Source organism: Chelonoidis abingdonii, chromosome 7, assembly GCF_003597395.2.
Source record: "Chelonoidis abingdonii isolate Lonesome George chromosome 7, CheloAbing_2.0, whole genome shotgun sequence".
Lineage (NCBI taxonomy): Eukaryota > Metazoa > Chordata > Testudines > Testudinidae > Chelonoidis > Chelonoidis abingdonii.
This window is the reverse complement of record NC_133775.1, coordinates 99,007,787-99,028,105: the sequence shown is the minus strand read 5'-3', so window position 1 is coordinate 99,028,105 and position 20,319 is coordinate 99,007,787. Positions and strand designations below refer to the sequence as shown.

The window sequence follows — 20,319 nt, the reverse complement described above, 5'->3', positions numbered from 1 at the left end:
GTACCCTCCCCTCCCCTCCCCCCAGTTGTAACAGGAACAAAACCAGTAGGAAGTGATGAACATCTTCCTATTGTGTTTAAGAATCTGCTCAATGTCAAGACAATAGGGAAGCAGGGGCTAGTGGGAATAAAACGGCTGTGACCTAAAATGAAAAAAAAATTCTAGTCATTAGTGAAGAAGCATTTACAAACTTCAAATCTCCAATGAATGGAAATGTCATTAGCCCCTCCATGGGTCGTTACCAGGCCCTCTTTATACTACTCATCACCTCTGTTTAATACAGCAGTGCTCAGCTGGGTGTAATCATAAACAGTAGGTTTGGTTTATTAAGATTTACTAGAGTTCCAAGAATGCTTTGAATAATTTGAATGAGCTACCAGCTTCAACTTATGAGGGTATCACAGGGACAATAAAAGGAAAATCCGTAATATATAGCAGAGAACTGCTGTTCTGGCCAACTGCTAACCACACTTGGATGAAATACTGAGCTGTAAAACATGTTTAAAATGCACTCTGAAAAAGCATGCATACCTCTTAAATTAGTTTATTGCAGCTTACTTTCGGGAGTTTCTATACTTATTAACTAGAGCTGGTTTTCAGCCTCTCAGCTCTGTTTCGACAGCAGAATTCTTCCCTTTGTATCATGTTCTCTCTCAAAACTGGGCAGACAGCAAAAGCTTAAAGTTGCATTATAAAGAAACAGCTTCAGTTTCTTTTACAATGCCACTTTTCTGAGCAAAGGTTACACTGAGCTGCTCTATGTGCCTAAACTCTGCTTAAGACACTGTAAATGTATTGCATTGTGCCAGTAGTTTCCAGAAGTTAAAGTAAATGTGAACACTGATATCCCCTCATACAGCAGCTAACAGTGTGTAGTATCACACCTGTTGTGCACTGACCAGAACGTTAAGGCTGCTGTACTAATTCCTCTGGTTGCCCTGTTAGGGAAGCTGGTCCTCCCATTTGTTACTAAAGGTCCACAGTTCTATTTCTAAAGCTGTACGTAGCCTGTTTGTTAATGACTGTGGAGGCTGGGTTGGACCACAGATCACTGCAAGTTCAATACACATTACGTGAAATGTTTTATTAAGTGGAAGCTAGTCAAGAACAGCGATTGACTGAACATCACTGAAAGCTTTTCGTAATATGAATGTACAAAATCTCTTGAAAGTATTTAGTACAACTAATGAATAAGTTTGGCCAATGAGTTATGACATCAAATGAAATACTCAAATACTTTTCCATTAACACAGTATCATTTATAAAACCTTAGAAGTTGGAAACATCTTTAAAAAAATCTCACATTTGACTTTTAAAACAAAATTTAAAGCTAATTTTCAAACTTGGGTGTCTATACTTAGGTGAAGATGGTCAAAAGTGAGTAGTGATTTTTGGGTGTTTAACTTTAAAAATGTTTATTAAGAGTTGAGAACCTCCCCTCTGAAATTCAGGTCCTTCAAAGTGCCTTGAGTTGGGCTATTCAAAATAAACTAGTCACTTCTAAAAATCTAGGCACCCTACATAAAAGTGGCTCTGCACTGAAGTCAGTATGTTGTGGGTGCTCAGCCCTCTTTAAAAAACAACAACAAAAGAAGAGGTGACTTAAGTATGTCAAATTTAGACATCATGCTTTTAAAGTTTTAAGTGAGCAAACAGGAGTATCTTTCACATTTCTAGAAGCAGGGACATTTATGCAGCCCTTTGTTTTCACCAGCATAACTGATTAACCCATTTCTGGGACCAGTGTTGGGCCTTGTTGAGGGTGGCAGCTTAGACCCAAAAGAGGAAAATCTTCTCTTTGGCAGTTTTATTTTTAAACATCTTAAAATTCTGAGAACGTGGCTTATAACATCCAGGTCTGACAGTGAAGGTCATAAGTGGTAATAACCTGATGTCCCCTGACTCCTATTCTCACTCTTACAGCTGGGCAGGTTCTAAGCAATACAGTAAAAATATGCAGCTAATAGAGCAGGCTGACCATCACTATATATTTTACACCCACATCATTCTTTTCATCCTGAAGTATTTACAAACTATGGCTCTGATCCTGTAACCATTTAGGCACACAAGTAACTTTACATACGTTAATACCACCAGTGAAGTCACACTATCTAGTGTGTATATACATACATGGCATGATGCTGCTTTTATCTACCTTTAAGAATTAAGGGTGTAAATCTAACCAGCATTTAAACCTATGGATGCAGAGAATCTGTTCTAAACCACCTGACACTTAGACCACTAAGTTATTCCTTTGGAGATATCCTGCATGCATACCTCCCAGGAGTGGGAGGTGTGTGTTAAGAACAATTGCAGGATTGGGCCCTAAGTGTTTTACAACAGTTTATTACTTTGTATGCATTTCCCAATTGCTTTGCAGACTCTTATTAAGGAGTAGCAGCCATCTTTCACACAAAGCTTTTTGTAAATAAATACACTTTTTAATTTGCATCGTTTGCACTCACTTTCTTATAAGTGGCTAGTGTTCTGCTTGCCTTTGAGTTACAGAACTACCTTGACAGTGTGTCCCCTGGACTTTGGAAACTGAACACGTTGCTTCCCAAAAATATTCTTCCCTAGAGATCCCACAGATTTCTGCCTAATCTACTCAATGCTTGCACCTGGCTTATCAGAAGGGACAGCTGCAGCTGAGTATATTTATTACTTTTCCACTAGAGGAGGTTAGCATTAAGTCATGTGACCTTTTTCGAAAATGTTTTGTTATAAGATTATATTTTCCCTTTTTGCATGCTTCAGTAGCAATGTAGAAAGTTACAGCTGAAAAATTACTAAAGTTGGTACAGTGAGTTTAGACTAGCAACAGGGAAGGACTTTGAAGTGGGACAAAATTAAACATCTTTATTCTACATCCTTTCAAATTACTATTCCTTTAAAACAAGATGCCGAAAGATTGAAAACACCACTGTACTAATACGCATCTTAGAATTCAGAAATATCAATTTCAAGCAACTGTGAGCAGTGATCTCTCAGCCAAGTGGGGAGAGAAATAATAGTTACAGTAGACAGAGGAGGAGAAGCTCTCACTGCACCAGCCAGAGAGGGGAAGTTGTAGTGAACTCTGTTTACCCAAGCCAAGAATAATTGCTGTCCCCACTCAGCACCTTAAGATTCTTAGGCTAAGAACAAGTACACTCAGGTGGTAGATACTTGTCTTAGGCCCTTCACCCCATTTCATCCTTCCCTCCTAAAAATGAAGACTTCCTTATCTTTCTGTCTCTGTCATGGCCACTTGAACAGTACCCCATCCTCATTTCCTCTCACCCCCAACCAGCACCTACCTGCTCTCAGCAACCAGCCTGTTTTTCCTCGAGAGCTGATCCACATTCCATGTAAGGAAATGTCCAGCCCCCACCTCCCTCGCTGCTGCTGACCAGTGCCACCATTCCCCTGCTAGGCTGGTGGAAGGAAAGGCATCTCACAGAAGGTTGGCTGAAGAGAGGGAGTATCCCCAAAGAAGGAGAGGGGAAGGAAGAATGGGACTCCCTTCAGGCAGGAGGCCTCAGCTAGCCTCTCCTTCCAGCAGAAACAGACCTAGCTTCATTTCTACTATGGGGCCCTAAAGCCCTTAAAATTACCTATTGCCCACACTGAATCCCCCCGGGAACTAGCAGTTTTCCTATGGGTTAAGGATCTGCTTCTGTAACAACAAACCTCTCCTTCAGTGGTAGTATGAGCAGGCCTAAATTATTTGGAATTTCTGCCAATATAAAAGTTGCTAGAGTGACACTTGTACTTCCATATGTCAGTCCGCAAGTACTGCACATAGTTATGCAATGTTACCCTAAACATGACAAAGACCGTGTTTGGAGAGTAGTCAAAGAAAGTAAAACTACTGTTATATTTGCAATGGGCTAGCACAAAATTCAACTTCTGTACATTCATTTTTCTTTGATATTCTCTCTTAAATCAGCCACCTGAGTTACAAAGGCTATAAACAATCTGTTTCCGCAGCAGATTGTATCAAGAGCTTCTGGGGATGAAAAATTCAAAGCATTCCCATTCCTCAAAGCTTCTCAGTAGTTTTAAATAAAAGCATATATTTATCAAGAAGTTGAAATACATAGTGCTAAACTTGTAGCTATCGAGGAAAGTAACAATAAATTACTCATCTAAATAGCTCTTAGAGTAACATAATGGAACATGTTCTTCAAAAGATTTAAAATATATGCAGTCTTAGGAGCTTAGTTTCTAATATCCCTGCTGTACACCAAATTCTCCAGAATCAACTGCAGAGAACTACTGTCATCTCCCCAAACAATTAATTACAGTCCATTCTATCCTTTCATCTACAAGTGGCATCTCCAGATCATTTTGCATCTGAAAGTAAATAAATAAAGCAGCTGCCTCAATTCAAACAATCAGCACTCTGGAACACTTACTCTTGCTTTAGTAGCTTTTGGCGGCAGTGACTTCACTCCATCATTATCTTCATAAATATTTTCCCATAAACTGAAGTTTTCTTTGGTTTATTACCTGTGAACTGATAGCTTCAAAACACCTATTATTGGCAGGGCAATCATTGTGAGATGCTATGCTGTTTGAAACAGTAATTTGACAATGTTTTTTCAATGTGGAGACATTTCGAATTTATCTATGATCAGGTATAAGTCTTCTCTTAACATCCCATGGTTCTGTTATTTATATTATGGTAGCACCGATGGGCTCCAGCCATAGATCTGAGCCCTACTGTGCCAGGCCCCATATAAACACAAAGACAGTCCCAGCCCTGAAGAGCTTACAGCTTAAGCACAAGATGAGAGACCATGGGCAGATGCAGTAGAGAGGGAAGTTCAAGGTAACAGTGAGACAACACAGGTCAGCAGCAGTCAGAGTCAACCAGCTCCTAACCACTGCAAATTTTTTTATACGCATCCCAGAAGAGAATTTAAAGGACAATGAGGAGGACTTCATTACCATTCTAGATGAATACGTTCCATCTATGGTTGGAGGAAGGAAGAGGCACATAATGTTAAGGATTATTCTGTATTCAATTGGATGGCATTTCTCTGTTGGGCATATACTGTTTCAGTTCCAGTTTTGAAATCTAATATCAATACATGCAAAAGTCAGTAAATAGTTCATGAAAAATTATAATACAGCTGTTTACTGTATCAGTGTATCAATAAAGGCAGAACTAGCTTTTACCTGCCAGCATTTCAAAGAGTCTTTTAGTTTCAAAAACTGGAGCCAAATTAAACGTCTTTTTTCAAGGGGAGTATTGAACAATACACTGGCATATATTTACATTGCTCTCTTTTTATTACTCATTCTCACAACATCCTAAAATTAGTCATTAAAATGCAGTTTGGCAAAGAGATTAATATCAGCACCTTTGTTGAGTTGGTATCCTGTGTATTTTCAATGTATGCCAAGGGCTTGTCTACATGGGAAAAAAATAGGCCATAGCAGCTGGTGCACACTAACTATTCTGCACTAACTGCCCCAGTAGATACTTTTACTGCACACTAAAAATGTCTTTGTGCACAGTAGCTTACTGCACTTTGGAAGTTGATTAAGCTAAATTATCTGTAGGCATTCAATGCACAATAAGTGTCCACACAGGTAGCTGGTAGGCAATAGCTAGTGTTCTCTAAATTCACACCCTAGATTACTTTGCACTTACTTCCCTGTGTAGACAAGCTCTTAGTTTAATGATAAAAAGTTTGTGCTGGCTTGTACATCTTCAGCAAAATTGTTAACTAAGACAGAAATGCAGTTTCTGTCATGCCTTATACTTGTACAACCCCTGTAAAGATTGCATGGTTGTACACAGGTAATGGAGGATGGAATCGGAAGTTTAAGAGACTGCATGTGTATCGCTGGGGACAAAATAGAGCCTGTAAAATCTTTATTACTGATGGTGCGATATTACAGGGACCCAACCTAACTTTCCAATTGCATGGAGAAGTTATTAAAGTGGCAGTTAGAAAAACCTCACCTGACTTTAATTGTAGACTAAACAAATTTGATCTTGAGTCTCTGAGAAATAGCCACGGAACTAGACAATATCACTTTTACAGTCACATTTAAAATGCAGTTCTCTGAAAACAGAGTGTCTTGCAGGAATTTGTTTTCTAGGTGGAATGCGTAAGAGAGCCAACTGTTTGGCTACAATTAGAAAATAAACATTAAAAACACATCTCAGTAACAGTATGTGATACATGATAGATTTAAGTAATGCTTTTCAATTAGATAAAATTCAGAAAATCTCATACTCACAATTTAAGGAAAAGTAAATATAGTAATAATATTATCCTATTATGTATCAATTTGTACAGTAATACATAAGACCTCTTATTTAGGAATTAAGCAATTCTGGATGATCAGAGATCAAGTTATAGTAAACCTATTTCATGTGTGTTAACAGAAGATGTGAAAGACTTGTTAAGTCATTAATACTTTCCCTGCATGTGAGAAGCTATTAAGCATCTTATACATGTATGCAACAGTGATACTAATAAAGCTTGTATTAGTGAGAAAAAGGATGACCTACAGGGCAAAACACAGGACAGAGACAGATGATATGGGCTCTGGTTGCAGCTGTGCCACTGACTTGCAGTGTGACTTTAGATGAGTCACTTATCTGTGCCTCAGTTTCCCCATCTGTAAAATGGGGCAGATACTTCCCTACCACATTTGAGCAAGAAGACTTACAGGACCAAATTAAGCTCCAGTGTAGGTAGACATATCTCCACTGAAGACTATTAATAGTTACACATCACAGCAGTTTTCCTCATATTTGTAAAGTGCATAATATCAGCATTTATCAAGAGAAAAAGATTCAACACTAAAACTAAGCCCTTTGAAAGAGATACAAAAGAAATTAACAAAAGAATGTCTTGCACTGAGTATGTATTTAACAGTTTTACATGTAATATTTATATATAAAAACTTTAAGTGCTTTTCTCCAATTTAAAAATCTAAAGAATTCAAAAATAAGGCATTCAATATTTGAAAAAGTACAGATTTACAAAATGTGTATATTCTTTCATGAAAACTCCACATCAACATTATACACTTGGAAAAAAAATACAAACAGGATATATTACAAATTTATGTAGCAATAACTTAGTTCATACCATGCAATAAAAGGTACATTAATCAAGATACACAAGCTTTTAAAGTTTCTAAACTGAAGGGCTTAATTTTTTTGCAAACATGTTTGTATGCAAATCCTTAGAACTTGTGGCACTTAAAATTTCTGGTAGCCATTCTATTGAGTGTTAAATTGTACACAATGATTATGAAGAGGAAGATTAACAAAGTAGTCATCTATTATGAATCATTCCAGCTTTGCTCAACAATAGCTGAAACTCTTTTCTCATATTCACGTTTGTTTTCCTGATAAAGTTGTGCTGCCTGACTGTTTGCAGGACTGTTTGGATTAGGTTCATCAAGCAGAGACTGTCAGAGGACGGGGAAAGAAAAAAAATAAGATACTTGGACCAGTATGTTCTTGATAGTAATTTCATTAAACACACACACCATGGGGAACAACAGGATGTTGATTTTATAACTAGCTCAAGCCCTGTAGTCCTGGGGGAATTCTGTGCCATTGCACAATGCAAAATTTCATGTTTCCTCAACAGAATTGGGGGTGCACAGCTGCTGACTGCCACTAGGGGCCGCTGGACTCTGCAGAGCCAGCTCACAGTAAGCATAGCACCCAGCCTCCTCATTCTCCCTGGGATGGGAGAGGACCTGGGAGACCCAGGTCTGGCAAAGGCTGAGGAAGAGCAGGGATGCACCACATCACACACCCAGACAAAACAGTAAAGAAGCTGAGGTGAGTAAAGGCTCTGGGGGCTGAGGATGTCTAGGTCAGGGGGTGCCACGCCACTGGGGGGAGGAGGGTGAGGGTATCTCTGGGGGCCCTACACAGCCCCCTCCAGTACCCCGCAACTGGAACTAGGTTTAACTCTCTACTCCTGAGGGAATCTCTTTTGTTGTTGTGTGTATTGTTGGCACACTTGTTGACAGGTACTTTTCAATTATTTTGGTAATTTATTTCAAATGGAGTGATTACATTGTGTTGTTTCGACACAAAATAAGCAGATTTTTGCAGAATTTTAAAATATTGCACATAATTTTTAATTTTTTGGTGCAGAATTCCCCCAGAAGTAGTCCTAACATATGAAATAGTTCCATCCTAAATTAATGCAGTCCAACTAGCTGGATTCCAGTAATACTGACTCTAACAATTTCATAAACATAACGAAACATAGGCTTCAAAATAAAATAGTTAACATTTCTCACACACATCCTGGCCTTAAATACATAAACATTACTGTCACATCTGGAATAATAATGGTCAGGAAAATTAATCAAAATAAATGTCCTCCTGTAAGCATTCCCTGACGGGATTATTTTTATTGCTTAGAAATAAAAGTGAATATATAGTTCAACTAACTAGTCTTTAAAATAAGCTTAAAAACTTATGATTACTTTTCAGTACAGTTCATTGGTGTTGATGTTGTCTGTCTATTTCACTGTATCATCGGTTTTGTGAAGGAGGGTAATCATCATATACTTAGCTTGCTAAAAATTACCTGAATTGAAGTTAAAATAGATGAAACATCATACGTTGGACTCCAGCGATTCTGAAGGATGTCTAAACATATGCTACCATCCGCATAAACTGTAAACAGAACATAGAAATTATTTAAAATTCTGGCCATTTTTAATCTGTTGTGATTAAACACTGCATGAATGGATGCACTATTTATATTGGAATGTGACAATTCAGTTTCACTAAACATTTTAGGAAGCATGGTAAAGGGAAATAAAGTGTACTTCTGAGGAGAGCATTTTTGTAAGAATCAGATACCAGTTTTATACCTTGTATTTAGGGGAAAATACATACTTTGTTTGCTTTCAGTAACGTAAGAGGAGAGGAAGGCTGGTCCAGTACTTGGGGCTCTAGCCTGGAATGTGGGAGCTCTGGCTTCAATTCCCTCCTCCATTTGTATGATCTTGGGCAAGTCACAATCTGTCCGTGACTCAGTTTCCTATGTGTAAACCAGAGATAACAGTATTTCCCTACCTCACAGAGGTGTTGTGAGGATAATTATGCTAAAAGATTGTGAGGAACTCAGATGCTATGGTAATAAGGGCCATATGAAGTACCTAAAAAAGAGATACTGGAGTTTTTGATGTTTCACAGTGGGGAGAAAGAAATGAATAGGCAGATTTGAATTTGGGTAGGATATGCCTACATTTCTCATGGCCCATGTGATGGAAGAATCATCCCAGTGCTACATCTGCCACAGTGCTGAATCAAACTGATGTGATGCCAGTGATCTTCACTCAGTGTTTGCCCAACAGGAGCACTAGTATTCTAGAGCCGCAGAGGTATAATTATACTCCTTTGCTGCTTCTTAGAGAAGGGGAAAAAATACAGCTTATCTACCCCTCACACCAAGTGTCTTGTGAAGTGTCTCTGGAGCATGACTGGAGAAGCACTAAGGACCCAATCCTGCTCCCAGTGAAGTTAAAATTCCTGCTAACTTGAACTGGTGCAGGATCATGACACATATGCACACAAAGGGTTTGGCTACACTTGCAGCTGTACAGCCCTGGGAGTTAAAGCTGTCTTCATACAGCTGTGTAGGGAAAGCGCTACAGTGTGGCCACACTGCCTTGCAAATTCCGACCACTCCCTCCCGCCCCACCCCCCATTCACTCTTAAATGCAAACAGCCTTCAGACCAGATAAGCAGCTGCTCCGACAGACTCACCTTTCTCTGTCCCCTCTCTTCCCCCACCCCCGCACACCCTGCATGTTGTTTCTCTCCTCAAGCAAACAATAGCTGTGGACATTCCCTGCCTGCCTCTGCTTGAGCAAAAAATTGCTGTGTTTGTTTTTTAGATAAGCAGCTCCGGAAGCCCCAAGTTCATAACAAAACAAAGAAAGGCATCATAACAAAACAAAGAGAGTTCTTTAGTTAAAGCATTATGGGAAAATTCCAGAGGTCAGTTACAGCATAGTAAGATTAATCACTGTTTACAGCGGCGCTCCAGCACTGCAGCACCAGCGCTGTTCTCTTTATTCCTCTCGTCCATGTGGAGTACAACCAGCGCTGTAGCCAGGCAGATACAGCACTGTATGTGCCTTGCCAGTGTGGGAGGGGAGTAAGTTGCAGTGCTGTAAAGCCACTACCAGTGCTGCAACTCTCCAGTGTAGCCAAGGCCAAAGGAAATGTAATCCTGACGAAAAAGGGGAACAGAGAAAAGAACTAAGAGCAAAGGAGAGATGCACACAACGGAGGAGGTCACAACTCAGGCTATGTCTACACTACTATGGAATCAACGCTCCGGCGATCAATGTACCGGGGGGGCCGATTTAGCGGATCTAGTGGAGACTTGCTAAATCGACAGCAGAGCACTCTCCAGTCAACCCCAGTACTTCATTAGGAACAAGAGGATAAGGTAAGTTGATAGGAGAGTGTATCCTGTCAACCCAGCACAGTGCAGACACTGCAGTAAGTCGACCTAAGCTACATTGACTCCAGCTATATTATTCATGTAGACATAGCCTTAGGTTGCTAGTGATAGGTATCAGGGTCTGAATTCAGTCCCTTGCTGCTTAGGCCAGCAATACTTCAGAAGTAGTTCATTCAGTTTTTAAGAGAATAATTATATCATCATTCTAGCAGGCTGAAGAAACAGCTTTGATAAGCTTTGTTTAAAAAAAAAAAAGAAAAAAGAAATACACCAAGGTCTCCTCTGCCAAAGAGAAGATTGCCACTATTCAAGACAGGTAGGTGCAATGGAACAAGGAAGTAAAAGTGATTATACAAAAGACCTTCCTAAAAATGAAGGAGCAGAAGAGGAAAAAAAATTAAGTGTTTGACTTTAGTGAGAGCAGGAGAAAAGAGACCCAGAAATAAAGCATCTTGCTAAAATGGAAAGGTCCCAGAAACCAACATTGGCTAAAAGAGAGTAGGATAGCAATAGTCTTCAAAGATACTTCATTTCCTCATTGGCTAATATTTGCATTAGCTAACAAAACTGCACAATGATTACAGAATCCAGAAGTAGCTTCTTCTAACAAAGTTTACTGGCACCAGGATATTTACTTTGGGAAAAAAACGTTAAACATTGCTGAGCTTCAGGCTGTGATATCACACTATCCTATTCTACATTTGTTTTGGCTAAATAAGTATGAATACTCACCATTCGGATGAAACATTTTTGATAAAAATCTAACAGTTGGAGGCTTATTTGGGTATTCTTCTGAAAATTCTATTATTAGCTTAAAAGTACCTGTCCAAGAAAGCAAACACAAAAACATCATGTAACTATAATTGTATCAAAACATCTTTGTGAACACTTGACAACATGATATTTATATTTCAAATGCCAATAAAACTGGTATGTATTGCTATGAACAAAAATAGCATCAGCATCTTTGTACAATTTAAAGGAGCCTACTCAATACACAGAAAAGCAATTATTTGAATAGAGTACAACTTCAGTTATCTAAAAATTGTAACCGACACTTAGAAAATCCTCCAGTGGTCTGAACTATGTTATTACCAGATACTGGGGAGGTGACACTGCACTTGGATAGCAGGAAGTTTTGGATAACTATTGGTCACATACAGTTTAAAGAAAAAAAAGGGGGGGGGGGAAGACAGCGAGCGCACTAATCTGTCATTTTGTTCAGCCAAAGTTTCCAAATGATTCCTGTTTTGACAGTTTTGGGGATTCAGTGAATCAGAAGGTAAGAGTTTTCCTGCCTGGATCAAACACTTCTAAAGAAGAATTTTTTTTAAAGGAGAAATACTGAATTTCTGTTGACACCATCAATCAACAACTTAAAAATAAATGACTATCACCACCCACTAGCTATTTTAGTGTCTCTTCAGTAGGCCTGACCTTCCAGTGCTTAGTCATTGAAATCTATTGGAGTTTGACCTAAAATGGACTATGGCTGAGCCCAGTACATGAAAAGATGGATTTTTATAAGAAATGGCTTCAACCTTTAAAACTTGAGACTGATTTACTGAAAAATATTTATTAAGGACCAGTGAATATGTATGCCACATATCACCAATTTCAACCAATTTCTATTCACTTCCATCCAACTTCTCCCTTCTCCCTTCCCCCCTCCACACACACACACACACACACACACACACACACACACACACAGAGTAAGCTATTTTCTGACTTGCAAGAAAACTAGAAAGCCCCGTTAATGATCATTCCTTGCAGAACTGAAACCACCCCCCCTTCTGCATATACAGTAGATATTACACTTATACAGTTCTTTCATGTTTGTTTACAATTTGATCTTTTTCATTAAAACAGTTTTATACAGAGATCAATTCAAGATTATTTCCTCTTGCTCTTAATAAAATCTGATTCACCTTTGTGTTGTATCATGTGCTAAAGACAAAGCCATACGTAACCAGAGAGCGTGAAAATCTTTGTGATTAGGCATAAGACATATGAAACGGTCTGATGGTATTTGCCTTCAGCATCTCCTACTGAACATTCCACTCTCCCTGTATATAAACACTTCTAGATATGGCCACTGCTTCACAGGATTACAGTTATTCATCAACCACTGTAGAGACAAGACAATGCACTGGCACAAGTTTTGGTCAAAATACTGTAGTCTCTGTTAGACAGCAAGCCCTTACCAACTCACATTGTCTGTTGGCTTGTTTTTTCGAGTTCAAAATTAAGTTGCGTGTGTATTATGGTTAAAAAAAAAACAACATACAACATTTTATATATAGGAAATATAAAAATCCTTCTTAAAAGCAATGCTGGGACCATTTCCGCAAGAGAAGGGAATAAAAAAAATTAGCTACCTACCATCCTCAAAAGGGGTACCTTCTGGCCTAGAAATAAAAAATATAAATATATTATCTATTTTTACACAGGTACCCAAACCTCCCCCATCCCCTTCAAATTAGAAATAGGGGGTGGGGCGGGGGAGAGTAGAGAATTAAGATGCAACTCCTTGATATTTCCCAGGATACTCAAAGTACTCTCCTATTAAACTGGTAACTTAGTTTTTAATCCAGAAATTGGATTTCTTACAATTGATCCAGGACAATAACTATTTCATAAAATGGGGACGACCAGAATCAATGGGAAGATTCAGATTCACTAAAACTGCAATAAGATCTCTAGCAAAGTACTATGATTTATGATAAGACTGAACTGGTTTCCCAATCTGTGAGATACCTAATGTAACTAGACAAGTTCTGCCCACAGAATTGTATTGTAAACCAATCTGGTCACTGCTAACACATCTAAATTTGTCTGCAAAGGGCATGGAATTCTTATGTGCTTCTCAGGGGGAATCCTGCCTTTTCTTGTTTTCCTACCCAATCTTCAACATAATCTCCTTGCTTTCACTATGAATTGATACAAATTTTTTAAAAAAGACAAGAAAATGGACATTATAAGGCTACAGAAGGACAAAAATGTAGCTGCTTTCCTTGTGTGCTCTACTATGCCTTAGTATTCAAGGCTATAGACCATACAAATCTATTTCCTCATCAGAACATCCTTACTAATTTTTGCCATTTTGTCTCAAATTCAGCATTTTGGCTTAGTACATGCACATAGTCTCAAGTGTTTTCATAGAATCAGCCATTATCTAACTCAGGGGTAGGCAACCTATGGCACGGGTGCCAAAGGCGGCACGCGAGCTGATTTTCAGTGGCACTTGCACTGCCCGGGTGCTAGCCACCGGTCCAGGGGGCTCTGCATTTCAATTTAATTTTAAATGAAGCTTCTTAAACATTTTAAAAAGCCTTATTTATTTTACATACAACAATAGTTTAGTTACACATTATAGACTTACAGAAAAGAGACCTTCTAAAAATGTTAAAATGTATTACTGGCACACGAAACCTTAAATTAGAGTGAATAAATGAAGACTCGCACACCACTTCTGAAAGGTTGCCGACCCCTGATCTAACTTATATTTAACCATTATTATCTTCTCTACAGTGAGCAAAAGTCTTCTCTTACCCAAATATAACTGCATTCCATTGCATAATGTTATTCTCAGATGGTGCACCACTGACACCCACAGGAGGGTCTTCTTGCAATCTAACAATTAAAAAAATAGAATATGAAAAAAATGTACATGTTAAAATTACACACACACACACAGAGCAAAAGAGAGTAATACTCAGACAGAAACATGTAAGCATATCCAGAGTTTGTACCCATTTCTCCTACACTATTAGAGAATTCAGGCTGTGGTTTGGAACAGACTACATACTTCTGTGTTATATGCACATTAAATATTCCAGAGACAGAAACCCACCAAGGGATGCAGATTAGGGTTCTCTTCAAATATTTTGTCAATATTATTAAGACAGATCAGCACCAAATAAATAAGTGAAGCATATGTTTCCTCATGCATGGAACACATCATCAAATACAAGAGCAGTTATGAAACATCTTGTACATTTGGTTTAAAACACCACATTGCAAATGATGAAATGAGCATTCAGAATGCCACCCGCTGGCTACAGCGGTGAAGAGAAAAAGATGTATAACCACGAATTGACACATCTAAACTGTAACTATTGTGGAAACCAACCAATTATATTTGTGTGATGCACACACTGGAAACTAGCAGAAGGGAACCCAGATCAGGTTTTTCTTACGTTTTTAATACTATATGGACCAAATTTAGCCAGACCACACAGGCCTATTTTGGCTAGTAACCTGTTCTCTCAGTATGCTCAGTCAGACAACTTAAATGTCAACAGCATGAGCTACCTACCACTTTGGCCAGGAAGAGAAGGAATGTGCACTTCAGAGATAGCTTTGGCATTTAAATCAGGACAAAGTTTCACACACTGCACTGTGGGAAGGTCTTTAACTACAGAGAATTTGTGGTGTGGCCTGAACTGAAAGCTTAACTTGTTTGAACAGAGTCCAGAGATATTTAAGAGCTAGGAACAATATGGTATTTATAGCATTCACATTCCTTTTCTACAAGCAAAACTAAAAGCTGCAATTAAATTAATATTTCTCTGTAATTTTATTCAAAGAGAAGAAAAAAAATCAGTATTCAGGTAGGTAATCTGTCAAATTCCTCTCTCATCACCACCCTGTTGGTCACTCTACAAAGTTCACATTCAAACAGTAATCAGAGTTCATAGCCGCAAAGGTAAGCTGAATGGTCCTGGCTGCTATGTCACCCTAAAATAAACAGGAAACAAACAAAAAAATATTCCCCACTCACTTCAGACAAGATTCTGACATTTTAAAGGTATGTGATCTCAGTCTGCAGGCATAAAATGGATAGATCACATGTCTGATACATTAAAACATGGAATGGAATCTATTGATTTAGATGTACTTTCCCTTTATATGTAAAATCTCCACTTTACCTCCAATTTTAACAAAATAAAACTAAAAAACACTGCTTCCAACAGCTATTCCTTTTCATTGGTATCATAATTACTTTAATTTTTGCCATCTATGTGACCCACTACAAGCAAAAAGATTTAATATCCTATTTTCATTTAACGGGAACTAAAAAGTGTTATGCTCAAATAATGCAATATCCAGATGCAATGGGTGAATTAAGTGGTGTCTAAAGCTCAACTCAGAGGTTCCTAGCTTTGTAGGTTCAAATCAGATGTTTAATATTGTATTACAAGGCTAGGTGAAGCCAGGGGCGGCTCTAGGGATTTTGCCGCCCCAAGCACGGCAGGCAGGCTGCCTCCTGCGGTTTGCCTGTGGAGGGTCCGCTGGTCCCGCAGGCACCTGCGGGAGGGTCCTCCGCTGGTCCCGCAGGCACGCCTGCGGGAGGTCCACCGAAGCCGCGGGACCAGTGGACCCTCTGCAGGCATGCCGCCAGAGGCAGTCTGCCTGCCGCCCTTGCAGCGCCAGCAGAGCGCCCCCGCGACTTGCCACCCCAAGCACGCACTTGGCATGTTGGGGCCTGGAGCCGCCCCTGGGTGAAGCTACAAATACATATCTTACACATATGACCATGGTTTACAAATATAATATTGTGGTACCTGCATATACAACTATACCTAAAAAGGAACACTATTAAAGTTGACTCATTTCCAATAATTTATCAGCCACGTTAATTCATATCATGTTGAAACAAAGCATATAATGTAAAGTCCCTAACAATTAGCTTATAAAAGGCTTTTCTACATGCATAATAGAGGCTGTACATAACATGTAATAAAATGACAAACTGGAACAGTTGTTCCAGAGTGTCTGTAGTTCAGCACTTACCATTTTTTAAACAGAATATAACTACCGTACCTTTTTTCACTAAGGTATAGAAAAAGGTCCTTGTTTACAAACATTTTTAAACAATGTGTGACAAACTATTAACCAGAATAGCATATACACGAATCCAGAAGTTTTCAGTAGTTCTGGCTTGTCTCAAGATGGGCACACAGAGGTACCAACAACCTGATGATTTTATTCACGTCAGCTGGAGTTGTGCATCTTCAGCACTGGGAGGATGGGGGCAAGGAGGGTGGAAGACCACCAAGCAAAGTACCTCAAGGCAGGTACCAAAATACAGAGGCCCAAAAAATGAGGGAACATCTCTGAAAACATTAGCTTTATTCACTAGGCATTTCACTTCTAGGCCCACAAAAAAGTTACAAAAACCAACCAGACAATGTTGATATGTGATCTCCAAAGCTTTTTTTTTTTTTTTTTTTAAAAACACATCTTAAGTCTTTGAATATGAGAGTATATATGAGCATTTGAAACCTGCGTAAATATTTACAGGCTCAATATTCCCTCCTCTATCAAGTTCTAGCCTGAAGCAAAGTTTGACATCAAACAGCCAGTTCCCTTAAATTAGAGGGTTATTGCATCATGGAACCTCTCATATAATCAGAATGTGCTGCTTTAAATGTTATTAAGTGTTTGGTCTATAAACAGTGGCTTTTACAAATAGTACAGGTTTCCTAACAGAACTACAGGCAATATAATGAAAGGCTCTTTGGACATTTCTCATGCAAGCTGTTAACAGAGAAAGGACAGTGGCTATTGTTTTAAAGACGTAAGCACCAACTTTTATCCTTAGATGCCTCCAGATGTCAGCATACAGTAAGAAGCAGAGAACTTTGGAGGAAGTAACCATAAACAAAAACAAAAGCAGCCTCCTTTCTACAGAGGCAGAGATTCAACTAATCCCTGTAGTGGGGCAGGATATTTTAACTTTCTTATCAAGATGTGTGTGTAGGAACAGCATTTACTACATAGACCCAAACTTGCTCAGCAACCTGCCCCAAAGAGTACAGGGGAAAAAGACTGCTGGTCTGATAGTCCTGACCCCAGTAACAGAGCTTTGACAAACCAGCATTTTGCCCTCTTACCAGCATTAAGAGAGGTTTTTGCATTCCTTAAGAGCAGACAAGCTAGAAAGTGAAAAGGTTGTTTCTGAATTATTAAGTCTCCCTTTCAAATAACAGTCCAGCATAGTGGAGGGAAAAGGGGACAAAGATAAATAAAGCCAATTAAATCCTAAACATGGAGAAGCCCTGCACTGGTGCACATAACTGATGCACCGGAAAATGTAGGGATCCAGTGCAGTCCAGCGAATAGGGCTCTAGACTGGGCGTCAGCAGACTGGATTCTATTCCTAGCTCTGTTATTGACTTTGAGCAAGTCACTTCACCTCTCCAGGCCTCAGTTTCCCCAAGTACGACACAGACAGCAATACCTACCTGCCCTTTGAGCTCAGTGGCTGGAGAGTGCTGTACAAGAGCCAAGCGTCACTCCTGGACCCCAGACCATGCCAGGCCGATCCGCAGACAGATACCCGATCAGATACCTGACGGCTCTGCCTGCCCCCCGCTTTACACCTGGGCAACGCCCGTCCAGCTCGCCAGGCCCCGAGGCCTTGCGGGTTTGACTTGGCAGCTCCGGTGCGCCAGCCTCGGGGCCGCACACTCGGCCTGACTCACCCGGCTCACCGCGCCGACCCCAGCCCAGCAGTGGGGTGGAACAGGACAGGGGAACCCCCTGCGCTTCCACGCCGCCCCCACTCCAGGGGCGCCCACAGCTGCTCCCACCCGGCAGCAACCAGGGGCCGGCTGCCGGGGAGCCCGCCGAGCCCCACAGGTACACGGCCCTGTGGTGGGGGTGCAGGGGCTCCTACCCCTCTCCCCACCGCATGCAACGGAGTCCCAGGAGCTTGGAGCAGCGCCCGGGGGGAGGCAGGACAGTTCAGCCCCGCAGGGAGGCTCCTGCCGGGGCCAGGAGGGGCCTGCTACCCGCAGGGCATGGCGGGACGCCAGTGAGACCCACCGCGGGGGCATGAGGGGAGCCCCTGTGCTCCCTCAGGAGGGCACGATCCCGGCACGCACACCCCGGGGAGGGCTGGGGAGCCGGCCGAGGCGAGACGCTCACCTCTTGAAATCCCTCATGAGCCTCCGCCTGGCCGGAGTGGACATGATCCTCTCTGGGAAAAGAGTCCCTGTCCCCAGGAGCCTCAGCACCGCTCAAAGCGCGGCGGTCTCCCTCCCCAGCCTGCAGCAGTGGCGGCGGCGGCAGCCCAAACAACCCTGCAATGGCGTCTCCCTCCGCCTGGGGGAGGGAAAGTCACCGGCCCCCCTCTGCGAGCGTACCACTGCTTCCGGTGGGGAGAGCGTGCGCGCCTGTCCGCCCTCAGACCGTACCACTGCGCCGGCCGCGGGAGGGAGAGCCAAGCCGCCGACGTTGTAGCCTGAGAACGCGCCGCGGCCCAGAGTAGGGACCTGCGCTGTCAGCGAATCTCTGCGCGAGCCCAGCCCGGCTGGCAGGGAGCTGCCCTGGGGGTAGGAGAACGCTCTGAAGGCAGCGCTCGGCGTGTAACAGGTCCCTTGTGCTTTAGAAGCGGATGAATAATACACACACACACGGGTGCTGGTGGAACTAGAGGTGCTGCCGCACTGCTAGCTTGAAGTGCTCTCCAGGGTTTACTGTTTGGTTCAATGGCAGGACTGCACACACAGAAATACTGCGGCCCCTGCCCTGGGTACATCCTCAGCGGCCTTGGCAAATTCCTGCCTAGCCTCACCTGCCAGGTGGGCAGATGGGCGTGCCAGCTTCACAGCTCCATAGGGTGAGCAGAGGGGAACTGGACTGCAGCTCCCTCCCCCTGCCTTTTCTGCTTTGGAAGTGGATTGAGTTAAACCAGAGAGAGACTTTTTTTTAATTCCAAAAGAAGAACATCCACTCATGTGAAGCTATTGGAAGTAGCTATTCTGCTTTAAATTCACACCCCATCTTATCCCAAAAGGCCTTTCGTTTCATGTGTAAACCAGCCCCCATAGGGACTATCAGGCACAGGGCGTAGTTAATGCTGCTTTCAGCACAGTCCTCAGGAAGCAGATGCTACTGAAGCCATTCCTACACTAGCCCCGGCATGACCTGGTAGTGAAGATGCAGCCTACACTGATAGAAAAGGTTTGTCCTCTCTGTAGAGGTTTTTCCATTTGTGTAAGTCCAGCACCTTCCTGAGTTGGATTGCCAACCCTCCAGGATTGCCCTGGAGTCTCCAGGAATTAAAGATTAATATTTAAGTAAAGTATGTGATTAAATCTCCAACCAAAATTGACAACCCTAGCCTTGGACCCTCACAGAAACCCATTCACAATGAAATAGGCACTCTATGGCAATTAAAGGGTGGAGCAGAGAAGCAGCTACACTGAATCATGGTCCATATTTAAAATTTAGGTTGACATAGCCACATTGCTCAGGGATGTGAAAAATCCACACTCCTGAATAATGTAGCTATGCCAACCTAACCCTTAGTATGGACGTTGACCTAATAACTGTCACTTGTTTCCTTATCTGCTTGCTTTTGCTTCCTGCTACCTATATACTTGAAGAGGAGCATCAGGCCCTTAATTATTTGTAACCCTTAATGCAGTATTTTAAAAACACCTGTGTTAGCTAATAATGGTGTTTTCTTATTACTAGATGAAGCAGATTCTAAACTAAAGCTACTTTGTGTGCTTTATTCAGGGATCCCATTCACCTAGGTGCCATGCAAACATATAGAAAGAGATGGTCCCTGCCCCAAAGAGTTTATAATGCAAGCCCCTCTCATCCTGTAAATACTTATTCACATGCTTAATTTTAAGAATGTTTATATTTCCATTGTCACAAGACAATGGAACTGCTCACCTGCAAGTTAGGCATGTGGATGCATGTTTGCAGGGTCAGGGCTTAATATAAAGAAACAAAAATCTTATAAAATCTTCCATGAAAGGATCTATTAAGTTAGCTAGTGCTAGTTAATACTTATTAATGCAGAATTGTTTCCTACATCAGTAGGAAATAA

At 41.1% G+C, this 20,319-nt stretch overlaps 1 protein-coding gene across 2 annotated transcripts; it reads right to left on the bottom strand.

Moving 5' to 3' along the window:
- Window positions 1-1,069: 1,069 nt before the first annotated feature.
- On the bottom strand, window positions 1,070-18,647 carry UBE2B (ubiquitin conjugating enzyme E2 B). Of its 2 annotated transcripts, none has more exons than XM_032783511.2 (6): window positions 18,402-18,647; window positions 14,019-14,099; window positions 12,849-12,874; window positions 11,196-11,285; window positions 8,571-8,659; window positions 1,070-7,425 (listed from the first exon to the last, which is right to left on the bottom strand). In XM_032783511.2, the coding sequence occupies exons 1-6, from the start codon at window positions 18,443-18,445 to the stop codon at window positions 7,297-7,299; spliced, it is 459 nt and encodes a 152-aa protein (XP_032639402.1). In that variant the 5' UTR covers window positions 18,446-18,647; the 3' UTR covers window positions 1,070-7,296. The 2 variants fall into 2 exon arrangements, with proteins under 2 accessions (XP_032639402.1, XP_032639403.1); XM_032783512.2 differs by lacking the exon at window positions 18,402-18,647 and adding an exon at window positions 17,717-17,936.
- Window positions 18,648-20,319: the final 1,672 nt, after the last annotated feature.